This window comes from Strix uralensis, chromosome 1 (genome assembly GCF_047716275.1).
Source record: "Strix uralensis isolate ZFMK-TIS-50842 chromosome 1, bStrUra1, whole genome shotgun sequence".
NCBI classification, from domain to species: Eukaryota; Metazoa; Chordata; class Aves; order Strigiformes; family Strigidae; genus Strix; species Strix uralensis.
The window spans coordinates 81,252,821-81,271,338 of NC_133972.1; the positions used below are offsets into that span (position 1 = coordinate 81,252,821).

General features: G+C 43.7%; 1 protein-coding gene across 3 annotated transcripts in view; it reads left to right on the forward strand.

The window, feature by feature from the left end:
• The window catches only part of SLC22A23 (solute carrier family 22 member 23), a 116,968-nt gene that overhangs the window by 65,331 nt on the left and 33,119 nt on the right, over positions 1–18,518 (forward strand). For 2 of the 3 annotated variants that reach the window (XM_074873009.1, XM_074873020.1), the window contains exon 4: positions 16,104–16,272. In XM_074873009.1, the coding sequence (XP_074729110.1) occupies positions 16,104–16,272 (169 nt within the window). Of the gene's footprint in view, positions 1–6,314; positions 6,462–16,103; positions 16,273–18,518 lie in introns of those variants that run through there. The other variant, XM_074873029.1, reaches the window with a different exon arrangement.

Sequence of the window (18,518 nt, forward strand, 5' to 3'; positions counted from 1 at the left end):
GCAATAGAATCCTATGATGCTGGTTCTTCACTCACAGATATTACCTATATACCCCAACTGATGGGCATCTTTTTCTGCGTTAAAATGAGGACTGCAGAGTCCCAGTCCCATGTTTCTTTCACTGGCAAATTCTGACCTATTCAGATATGCCTGTAAATAAGCACAGATATCTCAAGCAACATAAAAACTTATAATGACAAATAAAAGATAAAAATAACTCGGGGTGAGTTTTTACGTCCTAAAAAAATAATGGTGTATTATGCTGGTACATGAACAGAAAGGGGAGTTGCAGTGACGGTGATTTTGTGGGTGACAGAGGAACATATCACATAACTAGTCTGGCCCTGGCTCACTCTGAATGGATATTTTTTTCCACTGCAATGGTGATTGTATGGGCTGGGGTTTTTTGATGTTTAGAGTTATTGCAACGTCATAGGACAATGCAGCACCAAATAGCTCTTTGCAAACATGTTCTCTCTGAGGCTCTGGCAGGCTGGGCACTGAGCAGCAGGTGTCCATCAACTCGCTCACCTGCAAGCGGGTCAGGGTGTTCTGTTGCCAGGCGTTTCCTCTCCTTTGGACAAGAGCTGGAAAGGAAGCCAGTTTACTTAGAAAGGGGTTTTTTGTTTACTTCTGTCTATTCTTACTCTTGGTAGAAATGGCCTTCCTCGTCCCCTGTGAAACATCTGGCTATGTTATAAATGTGAGGAAGTGACGGATGAAATGACTTAACTGAATTGTTGTTTATTGGGTGATTTTGTATCATTTCTATATCATGGCTTAGCCATATAGCCTGACAATAACAGAAGCTCTTGTTCTTTGAAACCTGTGCTTAAACTTGCCCCCTGGCAAGGCTGGTGTTCTGTGGTGAGGCAGGCAGTGCTGCAGGAGGGCACTTTCAGGTGCAAGGTGCAAGCCCCTTTCTCGCCCACAGCCCGCATCCACCCATTGCTCGGGAGCCACCCAGAGTAGCCCCAGCGCCCAGTGGCTCCAACCTGAATTCTGAGTTTTCCAGGATTTCCAGCTGTGGGCTTGTTTTTTTTTTTTTTTTAGGTGAGAAAACAGTGATTCCCTGTGTCTGGAAGCTCTGTGCAAATGGGCAGGGATGTGTAGAGACCTGCTTGCTGTCCAGTTCCCGACAACCTCGTGCAGGGGCTTTCTGCAGGTGTCTGGCTATTCCCTGGTGGGGAGTGTGAACAGAGCTCAGCAGGGCGGTGGGCATCCCTGGGGCAGGGTCTCCAGGTGGGACCCACGGGCATCATTACCTTTGCTCAAATCTGCAATCCTCAATCTCATTGTTCGGAAGTTTCTCCTATCCCTCAGTCAAACCTGAAGCAGATGAAAATATTTTCCCTTTAAGACTGCACTTTGAATAATGAAAACTAAAAATAATAAGGTTGTTTTTCTTTAGTTCCTAAATGGCATAATACGTCTATTCCTCTTAGACACGTGATGGAAGCCTTTTGGTTCGTATCTTGTAATTTATTTTATTCTTTGGGACCTGTAGTTCTGAATGCTTTTGCTCTTTATTTTTATCGCTCTCTTGTGTTACTCCTCATTTACTTCTTTATTTTTGCCCTTGGCTCAGAATTCCATATGCATCCCAGTTTTATAGCCCTCTGAGCTTTATCCTGTGCTGAGCAAACATCAGAGTTCAGTATAATAAATATGACTGTTCTTTGGCACCACTCTCTGCATGTCTTTCATAGCTGATGTTTACAGTACTTCCAAGATGTCTTTAATTTTTTTTCTTCAAATTTTTATTAGAAATACCAGTCAGCAAGACAGAGGAGCAGTTTGTGTTTTCTCTGCTTCTGTAAACATGTTAATGTAAGTGGACATTTATTTTATTTTTTCAAATTGTCTCCCCACTTTTTTTTTAGTAAGAACAGATCTTACAGATTTCATTATGCTTAGTTCCCATGTAAACCACACCTTTTGGATATAGCTCTTAACTTGGTAAAATCTGAATGTTAAGTACAAGGTGGGTTTCCTAATTGGACAGATACATTTGAAGTCAGGAGCCAGTTCCTCGTTCCCACGTGGTTTTGAGACAATAACTTGTAGGCTTGTGGTGTGAATGGTCTGGGGAAGGGCTCTGTCCTCCTTCCCTGAGGATGCTCTCCCCCTGAGCTGTGTGCCCACAGTACGTGGTATTGCTCTGGAGTCAGGGAGAGCATGTCATCTCCTGTTGGATGTGTGGTTACCAGGATTGGGAGATAGTCAAGTCCCCAAGATGTTTCTGTGACACTTGTGCCAGAGGTTTGCTCAGGTTTGTTGCATGCCAGCTGGACCTGTCCTGGGGAGATGCTGGTGTCCAAGCCCTGGGTGGGAGTGCCAAGGACCCCTTATCACACCAGGAAAGGCAGGATCAGCCACAGAGCCTTTTTCTTCCCATCAGCCAACATTTTTCTCATGGATGGAGTCATCATCTAGTTTACCACATTCCCTTTAAGTCGTTGAATATGGTCATGAAGCAAATCTGTGTTTGAGCTGAAAACTGATCTCAGCTCTTGTACCTTTCCAGTTCAGGCCTTTCTTTCTTATCTCCTTACCAGCTCTTCAAGAACACCCAAAGAAAATTTGGAAACCGTAACAGTTATTTCTGCTGTGTCAAGCAATGGAGTGATTTGTTCATAGCTCAGTGTGGGAAGGAAATCTGATATGATGAGCTGGGGACAATAGGTCTATAGTTTATTTCCTGCCCGCTCCATGGCCACCATCTCCTTTCTGCCACACTTCCTCTCTCTCCCACCCCCTACACATTTGTCTCTTGCTGTAAAAGGGTAGTAAATATCGGAGGTTTTTCTGATGTACCTGAAACTGCTCCCTGAACAGGGGAAATCTTGCACCGCATGCCATGCACCTCTGGCATTGCATGCATAGGAAGCAGCATGTAAAAGTCATGTTGTCATTTCTGTACTATAAGCAATCTAAGTATTGCTGCACAAACAGAAATATGATTATCTTAATGGAGAAACTGCTTGCTGTGTGCATTTGTCTTCAAAGTAAGTAGCAGAACTTACTGGAGAGAGAACCTCCCAAAAATCCTCTGACTGTAAGAGCACATCTTGGCCATACCTAGGCAAGGTGAGGTCTACACCAGATTCTGCCAGCTGATCTCCTAGGCATAGGCAACGTGACCTCTACCCACAGGTCTTGTCTTTGACTTTGCACCATCACAGGTACAGTGAAGCGTCACTCAATAGGAACTGCCATTTGAAACATAGACAATCACACAAAGAAATACTTAGGAATTGGTAAGAAAAGGTTAATAGTCATTCATCTCCCAAGGGCTGAGTGCAAGCATATATCTTCACAATTTTAGCTGTAACTGTGGTGTGTACAAAGTTTACTAATATTGTAATTGGAACAAGTGAAATCTGCTTCCATGAACTGCAGCTGGATTCTTTCCAAGGAGCTCAGTTTTATTTTAATGTTATATTATTAATTAGCTCAGCAATTCATTCTAGTTTTATTTGGAACAAATCAGCGAGTGTGGCCATCTTTGAACTATTCTGTAAGTGGCAGGAGTTTTCTTGAAAGAGGTCTTTCACTGGAGAAAAGCAAGTGTCCTCTGTGGGAGGTTGGCTTCTGCTCGGGGAGATTGGTGTATTCCCAGCCTACTTGCCAGCCTCCACAGAGGGAGGATATTAAAAAATGTGAGATTTCTCTTTTTCAAAGTTATTGCAAAGCAATAGGAAGTTTTCCATCCATTCAGCAGAAAGATTTGGTTCTTACCACAGCTTTATCAGGATATATTAGCATTTTACCCTTGTAAAGCTGCACATTCTTCTTGAGATACTCTTGAACAAACTCTCCCATTTTTCAGGGATGATCCTGGGAAAACTTCAAATCCCAGAGGATGTTTTTGGGTGGTCTGGTTCAGTATTGCATGGACATCCTTAGCACAGCAATTTACATGGAAATATGAGATGCTGGAGGCATTGTAATGCCAGTTGCCCTTTTATTGTTCTTCACCCTGAAGTCAGGTTTTATCAATTCAAGGAATTCTGGTGCTTTAGGGGAAAACCTTTTCACAGATGGTATTTGTAAAGATACCAAGGAAGAAATTTAAGGTATGTTTAAGCTTTGGCAATTATGAGATGATTTTAATTATGTATGTGACAGCAGCATGTGAGGGATGTTCTGCTGCACTCACCTCTGTGTGTGCAACTACAGGTTCTGCCCTCCTGAGTTAACCTTGGCTTGAAATAGAGATGTGCTTGAAGAGGGCTGGAAAGGGAATGCTCTTTCCTCGCCAAGTTCTCTGCACTCTCATTGAACTCATTGAATTAAGCTGTTTGCTGCCCAACTGCCCACAAACCAACCATGAGCAGAGCCTACTGTACAGAGTGCTCCTCATGCACAGAGTGGTGGAAAGTGTCCTATACAGTAGACAGTTCATGTGTTTAATATAAAGAATAAAAGACTGTAATGAAAAACTTAAGACTTAATTTTAAATGAACATTACAATACCATTAGTAGCTTCAGGAAGCAGGTTTTTTCCCAAGGTTGAATGTCATCTCTTTTTCACTTTAAAATCAGTTGACCGAAAGGAAATCTTCACTGGTCTTTCCTTTTTCCCCTAGAATATTTTCTTTTTACCTCCCTTATGGAAATGTTACTTGGAAAATAAAAGCTCATTGGGAAATGGAAGAGGAAAAACAATACCTGTACTTCTTCTAAGTGTGCATTGGTTGCTTTTGTATCAGAAGGAGTTCTCTCACCACCTATGTACTACCACAGCCTCATTTTTCTTTTTGTATCATCATAGGTTTAAAATTAGAGCAGACCTGACCAGGGGCCATCCCGCTTGTGCCAGTTCTGGCGCAATGGTTGCATGCACTGTTCGGCACGGTCCTCTCTCCGTTGTGTTGGTGTTCCCATTCTGTCTGCCTGCCTTCGCCTTCCCCAGACCTGTGTCAAGCTTGACGCTCAATTCAGTAGACAGAGGACTATTAATGCAAAAGTCACCCCTTAGTTTGAGTGGCACTTCCTTCTCCAGTGAATGCATGCGTTGCTAAAAGCACCCAAGATATAGCAGCTTATTGGCTCTGAATCTCCCCAGTTCCCCTTTTTCAGAATTCATGAGATATCTATCCGGAGTGCCTGACATAAATCTTTAAAAACAAGGATGCCCTGAGGGCCAAATGTGTGACAGCCTTCCACAAAGATGTTTACTAATTGCTTTTGATTAAATCACCCACAATTCTGCGGGCCCTTGGTGCATTCTTTCAGCCAGCACTGTGGTATTGCAGGCTCTCCCCAAAACTGGTGATACCACCTGAGCAATTCGGGTCCTGTGAAATGGCACAGAGTTCTTCAGGGCATCACCCAAATTTCCACTGATTGCTTTTGACATCAGAGCAAGAGTCAGGGAAGGAAAAGGAACTAGGGGCTTTTGCCTTTACAGTTATATATACATATATATATATACACACACACACAAATATCCATATATATTTGTGTGTGTTTATACATGCATCTGTGTATGGGTTTACAACTATATTTGAGAGTTTAATAACCAGCCACACAAATGTTTGCTTAGACTCTGTGTATGTAGGCATTTGGAGGGCTTGTTATTAAGGTGACACAAGCTAAAGGAGCAAGGTGCTTTCCTGGGGTTGTGCCTCTGGTGTGTGGTGCTTCAGACAAGCCATCATCCTTCGGTCCCAAGGCGTGCAGGGCAGGCTGTGCTTTATTAAAACCTTGGAAGCACCAAATACATTTCTTGGCCCCATGTTTAAAGGTTTCCTCCGTGCTTGTTTTTTCTGCTTGGTAAGCTAGGCTGCAAACAGCTCGAGGCTCCTGTGTCAAATTCTTGTTAGCAATATGCAGTTCTACTGGGAATATGCTCAAATCCGGGACTTGGTGTGTTTATTCACTCATCCAGCTGACTAATGGTGAAAAGCTCCTGCTTGGAGGAGCATCTCCTGTGGGATCAGTGCTCGGGGAGAGCGGGGCTGCCCCTTGCTGCCCTGCTGCCTCAGTGAGCTGGGAAATGTTTAATAAACCTGAAACAAGGTGTTAGGCTGTTATTTCTTTGTTCTTACCTTTTTGAGGACCATCATCTGTCTGGAGGTTGCAAACTGAGATTTAGAAACAGCTGCTATTGGAATATTATTTGCCACTTGGTTGATTAAGAGACTGCCATTCAGATTTGCAGCTATTGAATTTCTTCTCTGTTCTTGTTTTAAGTGGCTACAATATTGTTAAAAATTTGCTAACAAATACAGATGCAGAACCTTTTCATCTGAAACATCAAAGAAAATTAGCTCCTCTGATACCTCTCACACTGTTTTTTATTTCAGCTGCTCTCATTCATTCCTGTCAAAAAGATGCCAGTTGTGATTTAGATCCTGCCAAGAGAAAAGGGGCCAGCTGTTGTGAACAGCAGAGGTGTTCGACTTGCAAAATATTCCTGTGATCAGCTGTGCATTTCCTTTAGAGCAAGCCACCTTTTTGGAACAAGGAAGAATCTGATATATTTCTATGCAATTTTTGTGCAAGAATTTTCTATGCAAGTTTTGTGCAAGAATAAAAAAATATTTATATGGGTTTGGAGAGTCTCTTAAGGGGGGGTAGGAAGTTATAGACTGGAGGTGGAAGAGAAACTTTTTTATAGATAACAGTTAACGTATATGAGGATGTATGTCATGGCAAAGCTTTTTAATTGCATTTAAATTGTCATCTTTATTCTGAAATTAGTGTGTTCTGTATCTACCAGTTTCTTATGCTCTTTTTCACTGCTGCTTAGGTTTTCAGGGACATCCTCCTGGTTTCGTCTCATAATGCTGTTATTCACATACAGGAACTGACATCAAAAATCAGTGTTGTCTGGGAGCTGCTGCATGGCAGCAGCGGAGATGTTGCTGCTTTCCGCTGGAAGTAGGATAGATGGCAACTGCAGTACCACAAATGTGATTTAACATTTCTTTGGTTTTATTACTTCATGAATGGCAGGCAGCATGGTATGTTAAAGGTTTCTAACACTGTCAGCTGTCTGTTTTGTTTGTCTTGTGCAATGTAAAACTCAGCAAATACAGATAGTACAGGATCAACAGAGGAATGATGCGTGCTCCCTTCTCTGCTGCTGATGCTCTCTGAGAGCCAGCTTGGATCCAGAGCACGATTGCAGGCATTGCTGCATCCCACGCAGCAGTCAGGCAGCCTCTGCTCAGGGTCTCCAGAGGAGCCAAGCTTGCCCTTGCTCTGCCCCTCTCCCTGCTGTGAGCAAACCTGGCTCCAGGAAGGGGCTCAGCTGCACCTACATTGTGCCAAGGCGGTGCCCAGCTCCTGCAACTGCATTCATGGGGGGTAAGTCAATGTCCTGCATCGAACCTAAGCTGGCTCTGTGGTCCAAACCCTTCACCAGTGGGTAGCTACTGACTGACTGCAGCTGGGAGGAGAGCTCCTCCTGAAATATCTTGACATAGTTGAGCAATACCAGGCCTGAAATTGGGTTGGCGTGTTACTCATTTGTGCCTTACAGGAGTCAGGCGTGTGGAAAGTAATGAAAGCGGAGGTTGCACCTTGTGTTTTGGCTGGATTTTGGAGGAGAGGTGTAGCTGTGTTTACTTTCTTCATGCTATGCCCCTCTGCATGTTGTAGTGTTCACAGCAGCAGAGGCCAAGCAGTGTATCTAAAGGGTATTTTTCCTAGAATCAGTTTCAGCACAATCCTGTTACTTGTATACAAAATGAACATCTGATCTAGTTTTGGTAAGAAAGATACCTATTCTGATTAGATATCTACCTATCTGATAGCTCCATCCAGTAGATATGAGATACCTATCCAGGTCAGAAATGAAGAGTGCCACTGCACATCTGGTGAGGTGTCACGTTGACTGCCTGCCCTGGAGCCAGCCTGACGGCTCCATCAGCTCGAGTTATGTCAGTGCACGGAAGACTGATTTGACACACATTAAAAGTGTTAATTAGATATAAATGGTGGGCTAGCGTGTGTTTCAAAGAACGTCTCACCAAACCGGAGATGTGTAGAAAAGTACCTTTGAAGGAGCACCTATGTCATTTCATAGAGGTATTTTAGAGTAACTTTTGTCCTGCTGTGCTGTTGGGGGAAAATAATCCCATTTTTCTTACTTGACCATTGGAGGTTCAGTCTATTACTGCTCACTTTGCTTGGCAGTGGATTGGATTTCTCCAGAGCGAAAATTAGATTTTTCCTTCCCTTCCACTCTGTCTCTGTCCTGTGTTTACATCAATTGGTGTTTGTCTATGCACTGCAGTGAGCATGATAACCTTTCCTTCCATGCTCTGCTTCATTTGCTGTTCTCTAATAAACTGTATTTACACATGGTGCTTCCTCCTTTACTTCTGGTGACAGCAAAGACCATCAAGAAAATGTGCTCTGTGTCTAAACTCTGCCAGGAGTGAGTGTGGTCTTAACCTGGGCTGTTTCAGCCAGCCCTGGATCAGAAGTGTGGTAATTGGGATGAGAAGTGTACGTAGCCCATGAGTAGGGCTTGCAGCTCTTAGAAGTCTGTGTCTAGTAACCACCTGGAAATTTGGGTATATAAGCAGATATGCTGGATTTTATTTAATTAATTCTTGCCCTAGCAGCCAGCTGCAAACTTCAAGGCTTGTCTGGGAGTTATTAATAGTTTTTGCTGCAATTTTATCTGGTTGACTAACCACAAGCAAGCTTGGGGGCTGTGTTATTCTAGGAATATCCAGCGAGATGATCTGTTCACAGCAGAGGGCAAATCCCACAGAGAATGTTGGAGGAAGAAGAAGTCCCTGAGGTTTGAGAGAGCTTGGTGGGAATTAGGAAATACAGCAGCAGCAGTGATGGGATCACCTCCCAGTGGTCTTCAAGATCGCTGTGACAGAGGTGGCAGAGCTCGTCGTGCCAAAAGGGTCAGCTCGGGGTAGTGGGATGTGCTGAAAGTGCTGAACAGCTTGGAAGACTAAGTGTTCTGAGATGGTTTTTCTTTCCTTTTGTGCCTTGTTGAAAAAACAGAGTCCAAATGCAAAATCCTATCTTAGGGCTGCAGCCTGCACGTTACTCTTGACTGAGCTGAGTAGCTGCTGAGGCTGAGAGGCAAGCACAGCCCTGGTGCTTCAGGATGCTACCACCACTGGGAATTTCTGGTGTCTTGCATTTTACACCTAAAACTGTGTTGCCTGAGCTTTCTTCTGCTCAACTGATAGTATAGGTCTTGTTCATCTTGAGTCTGATTGCTTTCCTCCCTTTTGGGATAGGGAAGCATCTTGAGGGGTCCTTAGTGTGTGGGAATTAAATATGTTTGGTGTATAGTAATATGGGGGAAACTCAAAAATCATGTTTTTTTTTTTTTTTTTTTTTAATGTGAAACTGTATATGTGAATCTAGAATCAGACTGTCTCCTCAGGGATTTTTTTCAGTGAGAATGCTGTTGCCCAGACTTCAGGTACTTTATCCTGGCCATTTTCCCTAAGGGATACTCCTATATAATTACAGTCTTGGTATCTCATAGGCTGAAACTGGGTGGGGAGAGAAAACTGCAAAGGCACAAAAAGCAGTTAGCTTGTGGTTTCTGAAGGAGCTACCACTTGGGCTGCGATGCAAGAATTGCTTTGTGTTTTGGGACTGGAGATGGGCGAGTGAATGCTGGAGAGTTGTTCAGGCAGTGTGATTTAACCTTTTTTCCCCTCTTGATTTATTATTTGCAAATGACTTACAACTTCTTCTTTTTTTTAAACAAAAGTATTTGCTATTCATCCTTGTCCAAATATCCTATGAGAATAAATGTTGTCCTTCGAAGACAAATGAGAGGGTTTCTGAAATCTGAAATAGATTATTTGTTGTCAGTGCGCAAGACCAAGTGAGAAAGGATGGGATGTGGCCCTTAGTCCCCTCGTGGTCATGACAGTTCACCCGGTGGGGTTTGGAGGAGGTGGGCTACGCAAAACCATGCTTTGTGGCAACTCGAGCTGATGTTAACCTGGTGTTACTATAGTCTTTCCTGATCAGCTGTCCGTGTGTCCGTCTCCTCCAGATGCATTGCTTCTTCCACAGCTGCAGGAGGGGAGGGTGGGAGGGGACAGCATTGCAGATGTCAGGCCACAGCATACTTGAATAATTTGAACTCAATTTCCCATCATCTTTTCAGAAGATGTTACCTGAAAAATTGTTGTCAAGGATATCAGCCCAGAGGTTTTTCCATCCCAGCACCAGGGAGAAGAGAAGCTGTTAGCAAAGGCTACTTGCCCTTTCCAATCTGAAATCAATGTGGCCTTTGTCACCAGTGCCAGTTATGTTTGCTGTGGGTAACCTGTTGTCTGACATGTGGTTTTATCATGCCTTTCTCTGCTGATGCCCAGGGGTGGCAGCCACCTCCGGCACAAGGGAGCAGCTCTGCACATGTTGGGGCTGGGCCCCTGTGGAGTTGCAGAGGCCCTTTGTTAGCGTCCTCCTCACCCACATCCCGATGAGCCTGAGTGCTCGCAGTTGTGCAGGAGGCAGGGATGAACGTGAGCACTCCTGGCCTGTTCTTGTGTCCCGTGCGGCTCGTGCAGTGCGCTGGTGGGACGAGTGCCCTGGTCCCGCTCGGTGCAGCCCCTTTAATTCCCTGCCATCCCATCTGAGCTGTCAGCAGTGTTGGGATCTTCCTAAATTTTGCAAACCATACACAGATATGTGACAGAGTCCTGTCCTTTTCTGTAAATCCCAGCCTCTTTGGTTAGCTGTCAGGGACAACTGATTTTGGTGTGGAGTAATCTAGAGCACTGTCATCTTTTGCAAGCTGTTTCTAGGTTTCTGAAAGCTATAAAAAAGTAAAACCTTTTAGGACTAACGGCTCTATGCAGACACTCTTAAGACATGTGTGGGTCCAAGATGTGCCATACCTCATCCACCTATGGCCTGACTCCAGAAACGTCTTCCTTTCTGCTCTGCTCCCTGACTTTTTCCAGGCACACCTGTTTCCAGATGAGGCAACATAAATGGTATGCACCAGTTCAAGTAACGTATGATTGTAGTGGATTAATTCACTGATGTTTATACGCAGCTTCTTTTTGGTAAAAACACCGATGTGCTTGCTGAAGGGCCTCCCAACACTTCATGTGCTCTGTGGAATGGACCTGCTTTTCCCTGTGAAGGCTTGTTCAGGCTTTCCCGTGTTTCTAATGAGAGTCCCAAAGGGCTACACAGGGGAACACGGGGAGACTGAGGGGTAGAAAATGAATCACGTTTAAAGAAAAGTAATTTCAGTATTCCAAAGCCTGCTTGGGAGATCTTACCCAATCCAACTCCAGTGGCATGCTGTGGGCTGGCTTCCATGAAATAGTGACGAACATCTCATTTTCAGTTGTATCTTTGTTTTGGTCTGTCAAGAAAATCCTACTCTAACCTTGCTGCTGTTTTCACATAGCATGCAATGTGGATCAAATGAGGATATGCATGTAACAATGTTGCCTTCAGCTCATAGTTTTCCTGGTCCTAAAAACTATTTATTGTGCTTTTTAGATATATTTGCAAAATGCATCAGGTTTGAAACCTCTATCGGACTCTGTATTCACCCAAGGTGCAAGACTGTACCCCAACCACCTGCTTGTTAAAGCTAGATGGTCAGAAAGTCTGACCAGGCTCAAAGCCCTGTAGGTCCATTGGCATCTGAGGCAGCTTTTCTTAGGCCAGCATCTGTTGTGAAACTCAACTCCTCTGAAACCCAAGGGCTGCCCCTGCTCCGCGGGGAGCGCACCAGCGAGGGAAGTCATCCCAGGACACCTCCAAGGCTGCTTCCGGAGGGAAATGTGGGGAGCACTGGGGATAGAGCCCTCCTCAGCAGGGACTTTTCCCTCAGCACATATCTAGAAAGTTTAATAGATCCTAGGGGTCCATGTGGCTCTCTTAGGGGTCAAGTAGGGCCATCGCTTCAATGCTAGGGGTAGAGCAAAAAGGACAATGTATGAAGTGGTGGGGGAGCTGCTCTGAAATCCACCCTTGTAGTATACCAAAAATGTTGGTTTGAAAGTCCTTTTCTGGAGCTTGACCTCTGTCACTAGGATCAGCCAATATAACTGTTGTGGTTCTTATTCTCTCGGTTAATATTTGAAAATATTTCCCATGGGCTTTCTGAATAACTCAGTGAGGGTCTATGTAGAAGGACAAAGTTGGTTTATTTGTTTGTTTGTTTTCCCCCCAAAGCCTCTAAGTAGGCAGATTTTGCACAACCACACTCATTCTCTCATGGATTTCATTCATTCTCACACCTGTGCACTCGCAAGTACCAAGGCATCTGTCCATGTGGTCTGGCCAGGATCACTTGTGTGACACAGAGGACAAGAGGCAGTGGCTGCTGCATCCTCATCACATCCCTGAGGTTGTTCTTGGCAGGCAACAACAAACCAATTCGGGGTTGCTTTTCATACCCTTTAGGAGTTCATGATGATTGCAATTTTTTGCTTAATTTTTTTTCTCATCCCTCATAATTCTCAGGCAAACTTAATGAATTTCTGTTATCTTCTTTTTTTTCCTCATAGTTTTGATATTTTATGACTCCAATCCTGTTCTTCATCCTTTTGACACCTTATGTGTAGGTCAGGTAGTTCCTCCTCCTTTTGTTACTTGAATGAAATCACGAATAGGATGCAACTGGCACAACAGGCATGTGCCATTCCTTTAACCCATGCTCTGCCCATCTTCAGGTGCCTGCTTGCTTGCTCTCACACATGCATACACTCGTACGCACACACAGACTTTTACTCTGCCTTTGTTCATCACCAGTTTTAATACTCCTGGTACAAATTGCTGCATGCAGACTCCTGGAGTAACATATCTGGCCCCAGTGCTGTTCCTTCCATGCCAGAACGTGTCTGCACATCCTGCGTGTTAGTAGTGGGGTTACTTTGAGTGCATCAGACAGGCCCCAAAAATGCTTGAATCCCTGGTAAGAAGGGGCATAGTTCACACCGGCTTTCCCTGTGGCAGGTTTGTGGGCTGTGAGGCTGTTGAACGTTGATTTGGTCATTGTTGTAGAGGAAGGACATACGGGATAGGGTCCAAAAGGAGGATTTCTACACTTTATATTTGCGTTTTCCAGCTAGAGGCATGTGCTGTGCAATGAGCCTCATGTGTTTTCAGTGTCTTGTGTCAGTGATGCCTACAGGGACCAGGTCTGCACCCCATATGTGGTGAGGCCATTGCCTTCAGGCTGGGTCATATTTGCAGCATGTGTGGAGTTCTACCACGGGGGTTGGCTGGGTCCTGCTTCTGCACCTGTGGTGTCTGCTGTTACTGGGCATCTACTGATGGTGAGAAAGTCTGTCCCACGTGTCCTGGGCATCTCTGATTTCACTGCCCAAGTACTGCAGGACTGCTTTGCATACAGGTTTCAACTTGCCAACATGATCGTTTGCCTGGGACTTAATGGAAATTAGGCATCTGAGTTGGATCTGCTGCTCTGACTGTGCTGCCTAGAGTAGAAATGCTGGGCAAGGAAGGAAAATTCTTTCCACACCTGTCTCCTTGCCCACATGAAATTTTCCAAGTAGAGCAAACATAGGTATCTGGGCGTTCTTGGTACTGATGGTAATTTCCATGATTTGTGTGTATGCTAAGAGTTTACTTGACTGTCCATGCTCCATAAAGAAGTTGGAGGTGGAAACCTTTTCACTGAGTGGGGAAGCTGGAGCTTTCTTGCTGGATTTGCCACAGGTGAATAAATCTGTTCCCTGTAGTGATTTCATGTGAGTTGGTAATTTATCATGCAAACTGGGTGGAAATCGTTGCAGGCGTAGATGCCTGGGCACATCGTGGCACCAATGTGAGCATCAGCAGGGTGCCTTTTCTGGTGCTGGGGCAGAGGTGCTGCAGTGGGTGGCTTTGCTGGCAGAGGTGGGAAAAGGTTGACTGCTAAATGCTTGCTAAAAACTGCGGTACTGAATCTTTTATCATATAAAACTGATGCCAGAGATGTTGGAAAGTCAGTAGGCTGTCCTAATATGTCGAACACTTCAACAGAGATGTGCTAATTCATATACGTGGAGCGCCTGCTGATGTCACTTGAAAGTCATGCTCACTCAACTACAGCGGGGATTATTTTTTTTTTGTCTTCTCCAGCTTTTTTAGAGGAAAGGGCAAAAATTGATTGCATGCCTGTGATAATCCAGAGAAGAAAATAGATGCTAAACATTCTCTGAAGTTATTTCCTTTCTATACGATGAATAACTGCTGCGTGTGAAGTTATGTACTATACACCAGTGACTTAATAAAATAAAATTTTATTATTTGGACACCTCTTTCTGACTTCATATAAAAGTTGTTCTCTTGGTTCATTTTTTTCTTTATCTGATTCTAACCTAAGCAGTGCAATTGAAATGCCAAAGCCTTACCTATCTAATGCAGACTTCCTGTTTCTATAGCAACAAAACTCATCCTTGTACTTAATGAAGGAATATTGGAGTGTGAGTAACTGGGACTTTAAGGTTTAGAAAAACAAATAGAACTGCTTTGTATTTGAAGATTAGAGAAATAAAATGGAAGTGACCTCCTTGCACAGGATAAAAAAAATGCCCTAGGCTTGGGATACTTCATTAGTAAGAATGAAACCATATTAATGTCATAAGGAGCTCTGTGTTTTAATCTTGTTTTCCTAATTAAAATGTGAAAGCCTTTTATAGCAAGTGAAAGTGTTTGAGGTTTTTTTTTCCTCCTTTCTTTTCCAAAGCTACTGTGTTTATGGTTAAGCTAATGAAAATTTGGGCTGCCTTGCAACAGATACATTTTCATTCTTTATTGGCAAAAATCCATCAGTAGTCTTTGTCATTGGCTGAAAAGAAAGGGGGGGGGGGGGGGGAAGTGTGGTGTTTAATCTTACATTTGATCTACAAGCTAGTTCCTGGTCAGCTAGTTTAAATCTGTGTTACAGTGATAAATGCTGAACAAGCGACAGATGAGAGAGTGAATGAAGGAGCAGCTGTCATCTCTGCCTATTATCTTACAGCTTTTCAATTAAAATTTTAACAACCGTTAAATTCTAATTTAAAACAACCATAGGAAACATCCCAAGGAAAAGCAACAATGCTGACAGTAACGTATCATGAATGTTTACGAGCCCATGTTTCTTTATCAGCATCCCGATAAGTACTACACAACATTTGTGGCAGGTTTATTGTGCTTAATTATTAATCTGTAGAAGTGAATGTGGGCAAATGGGAAATATGAAATAGGGACATCTATTGCAATTTTACTGGTGAAAAAATTGTTCTAATATATTTCCACAAGGCAGTCCAATTTTTCTGCTATTTATTCTGTGATTTTTTTATGTTGTTTTTTTTTTTTTTTTTTAAAGCTGTGATTCTGATAAATTCATCTTCATTTCTGAAGACTGAATAAAGGTAGCCAGAATTCAGGGTTTAAGGAAACTCTTTATTTACTGAACTCGCTTGTCATGAGGCAGCTGAGACAAGCAATGATGTCAGTGATGGCAGTAAATTGCCCCACAGCAAAAGGCAGGATGGAGGACAGGATAAGACAGATGGAAGACGGGGCTTGTTTGAAAGTTGATCAAGATTAACTATTGCAAAACCAAAAAGCAAACCCAGAAACAACGCACTCAGCAAAATCCAGCTTGAAACTGGCTGAGTTGTAGCATATTAAACTGTGGGCAGGTGGCATCCTGTATGAGCTGGGAGCCTGTATCCTGCTGAGAGCTGTGCTCTTCTGCCTCCCAGCAAACTGATTAGAAAGGCATGTGACGTCTCTGAGAAATGTGAAAAGGCTCAACCCAGAATCTTTGGATTGTGTTTTATCCTACATTCCCTTTAAAAAACAAGTATCTTACAGTTTGGTAAAATTCTTCTCTAGGCAGAGACCGAAAGAAGGCTGACAATGAGGATACAGCAGGTCTGCAGGAGATGCAATAGGTGTATGGAAGTGGCAATGTTTGTGCCACGACCAGCTGTTAGTGGGTTTCTCTGTAGCTGCTAGGGTATTTGAAGCCTGAAACCAGGAGGAAACAAGGTCTCTGTGGTTGTACATAACTTCGGCCAAAGGTCTTGAAAGACATTAAGTCCCTGAAGGTTTCATAAAGAGATGCTCTGTGGGTGCTTTTGCTGGTGGGGAGCTAATGTGTTTGCGTGTGCTCTGTGTTTCAGGGATAGAGCTCTGTCCTCCTGGGCACCGGTTCATGATCACCATGGTGGCAAGCTTCATCGAAATGGCAGGGCAGTTCCTCATGCCGGGGCTGGCTGCCCTCTGCAGGGACTGGCAGGTCCTCCAGGCAGTCATCATCTGTCCTTTCCTGCTGATGCTGCTTTACTGGGTGTAAGTATTTCTTCCTCCTGTCAGGTCAAAGACAACATGAGCTCCTAATGTTGGACTTGGGAGGTGCTTCACTGTCGGGAAATGTGTGTGCTTCACAATACACATGAGCCTTTCCCTTTGTTCTTCCATTCACCTTTTGCAAAGATTTGACTTTGAAATAAGAAATAATAACTTTATAATTTGCAGTAGCACACACATAGGTTACGTGCTGCGACATGGTGGGAACTCGGGAGATGGTCTTTGTTCATTGATCATCAAGTTGTACTTTGCTATTATTTTGGCTGTCACTTCCCCTTTTAAAGGTGAAAACAATTCTCGAGAGGATGCATCTCAGCCTAGCTGTTGTCAGATTGTGGCTGCACAGCTAAATTTTCCCTTAAAACCTATATTGTGGTTCTGGGCTGTCACTGTTGGTTTCTTTGGCCTGGGTTAACCAAGCTAGGTTAAAAATAACGTGTCAGCTCTTGAACAAGTGCATTTGGACATCTTGTGTGCATGAGGTAGACAGCCCTGAACTAGATTGCCTGCTCAATTTTGCCCGAATTACCACGTGCTGTGCCAAAGCCTGGGTGGCCGGTCTGCGCTGGGCAGTGGCTCATGATCGTTCCCACAAGGAATCCTCCCCTCCTGGCTGCTCCCATTCCTCTCTGCTCGCTGCACCAGCAGCACTGCGGCTTTGGTATGGCTATCCTGAGAGAAGTACAGTGCCTCTAACCTCAGGGATGGTGCCAGGTCCATCCTCACCACGACTTACAAACCTCCTAAAAAGTCTTTCTTTGTTGTTCTGTCTTAATAGTGACACGCAGTGGCGGCATAACACAATAGAGACTTATTAGAGCAATGTTGTACAAAACCATAACAGTAAGAACATGCTAGATAGTTTGTTTTAAAGATAACACTAACAAGACTAAAATATTTAGTTGCTGTACAATGAGAAAAATGAGGGGAAAAAAGGCCACCACACTGTGCAGGACCAAGTTGTTTATGTACTGTGGGGGGCCAAGCTGCTAGTTGTAATGCCTGACAAGTTGAAACATGTAAAAACTTGTTACGGTGTGTAAGAATTTTTAACAGTTATATATTTTTCTATTAATGCATGAAGACCTTACAGAATTCTCCTGTGTTCACAGCAGTAACCTTCAGTGGGGATTTCTTCTCTTATCCCTGAGGTAGACGTGCCACAGCTTGGGCTGAGGGCAAAAGGCAGCACAGGAGAAAGTTGCAAAAGTCATATGCAAGATAATGGCACTTTTTTGTTGTTTTCCTGTTTTCCAACATAAAATATCTAAATAGTCTCATCTTGTCAGTGTTAATCTTGATGATGAATAACCAAGAGTGTTCTTGTTAATGTGTGATACTGTTCTCCCAAACCTACCATGTTATACACATGCAAAGATGTGCAGGTCTACTCCAAAACCTCCTGTTGGGATGCCCGCCAGCTGAAATGCTTTACATCCACCACTGGATAGAACCCAATATCAAACATAATGTTTACAGTTATTTGTGTCCAAAAGGACAGTACAATAGTATGAAGACACCTAGTGAACATGACATGGGCAGCAGTAACCCCTCATCAGTCTTCTGGAGGTAGCACATTTTCCAGGTGGCTGAGTCAGGGTCTTGTACATTCCTGCTGAGAGGTCATCGCTGAGTGACACTGGAAGCAATAGGAAATGCTAACATTTATTTCTTATTCTGCAACAGCTTTGTGGCTGGATGGGACAGGCAGACCATGGAAATAGATTACCCCTTATATAATGTGTGATATGACAGCTTGATAAATAGTGGTAACAGACAAAGTAACAGGGTTTGCGCTGCCCGGGGTTTTTGCATTTGCAGAAATGGACTCCGGTGAGGATGCCTGTGTAGTTATACTGTCGGTACAGTATGCACTTTTCTCTTAAGCTTTTCTCTTCCATCTGTTGCATATTCTCTGGAAAGTGCTACCATTTTATTAACTCTTTCCTCCCCTCTTCCCCCAGCATTGTGTTGGGGAACAGAGTGTGGACCCTCAGCATATGTTACAGGTGAAGGAAGAAAACTAACAGATTTGTAATAAAAGAACTGGAAAACTGCACTGCTTGTTAATTCCCCATCATGTACACAAAGCAGTGATTACAATAACAGATGCTGCAATAGCCCCTGTGCTGCTTCCTCCTTCCTCTTACTCTCTTTACTTCCATCTTCTGCTGCGAGAGAGATGTTCGCCCCTCCGGGCTGGGGTTTAGCCCTCTCCCACCTGTGGA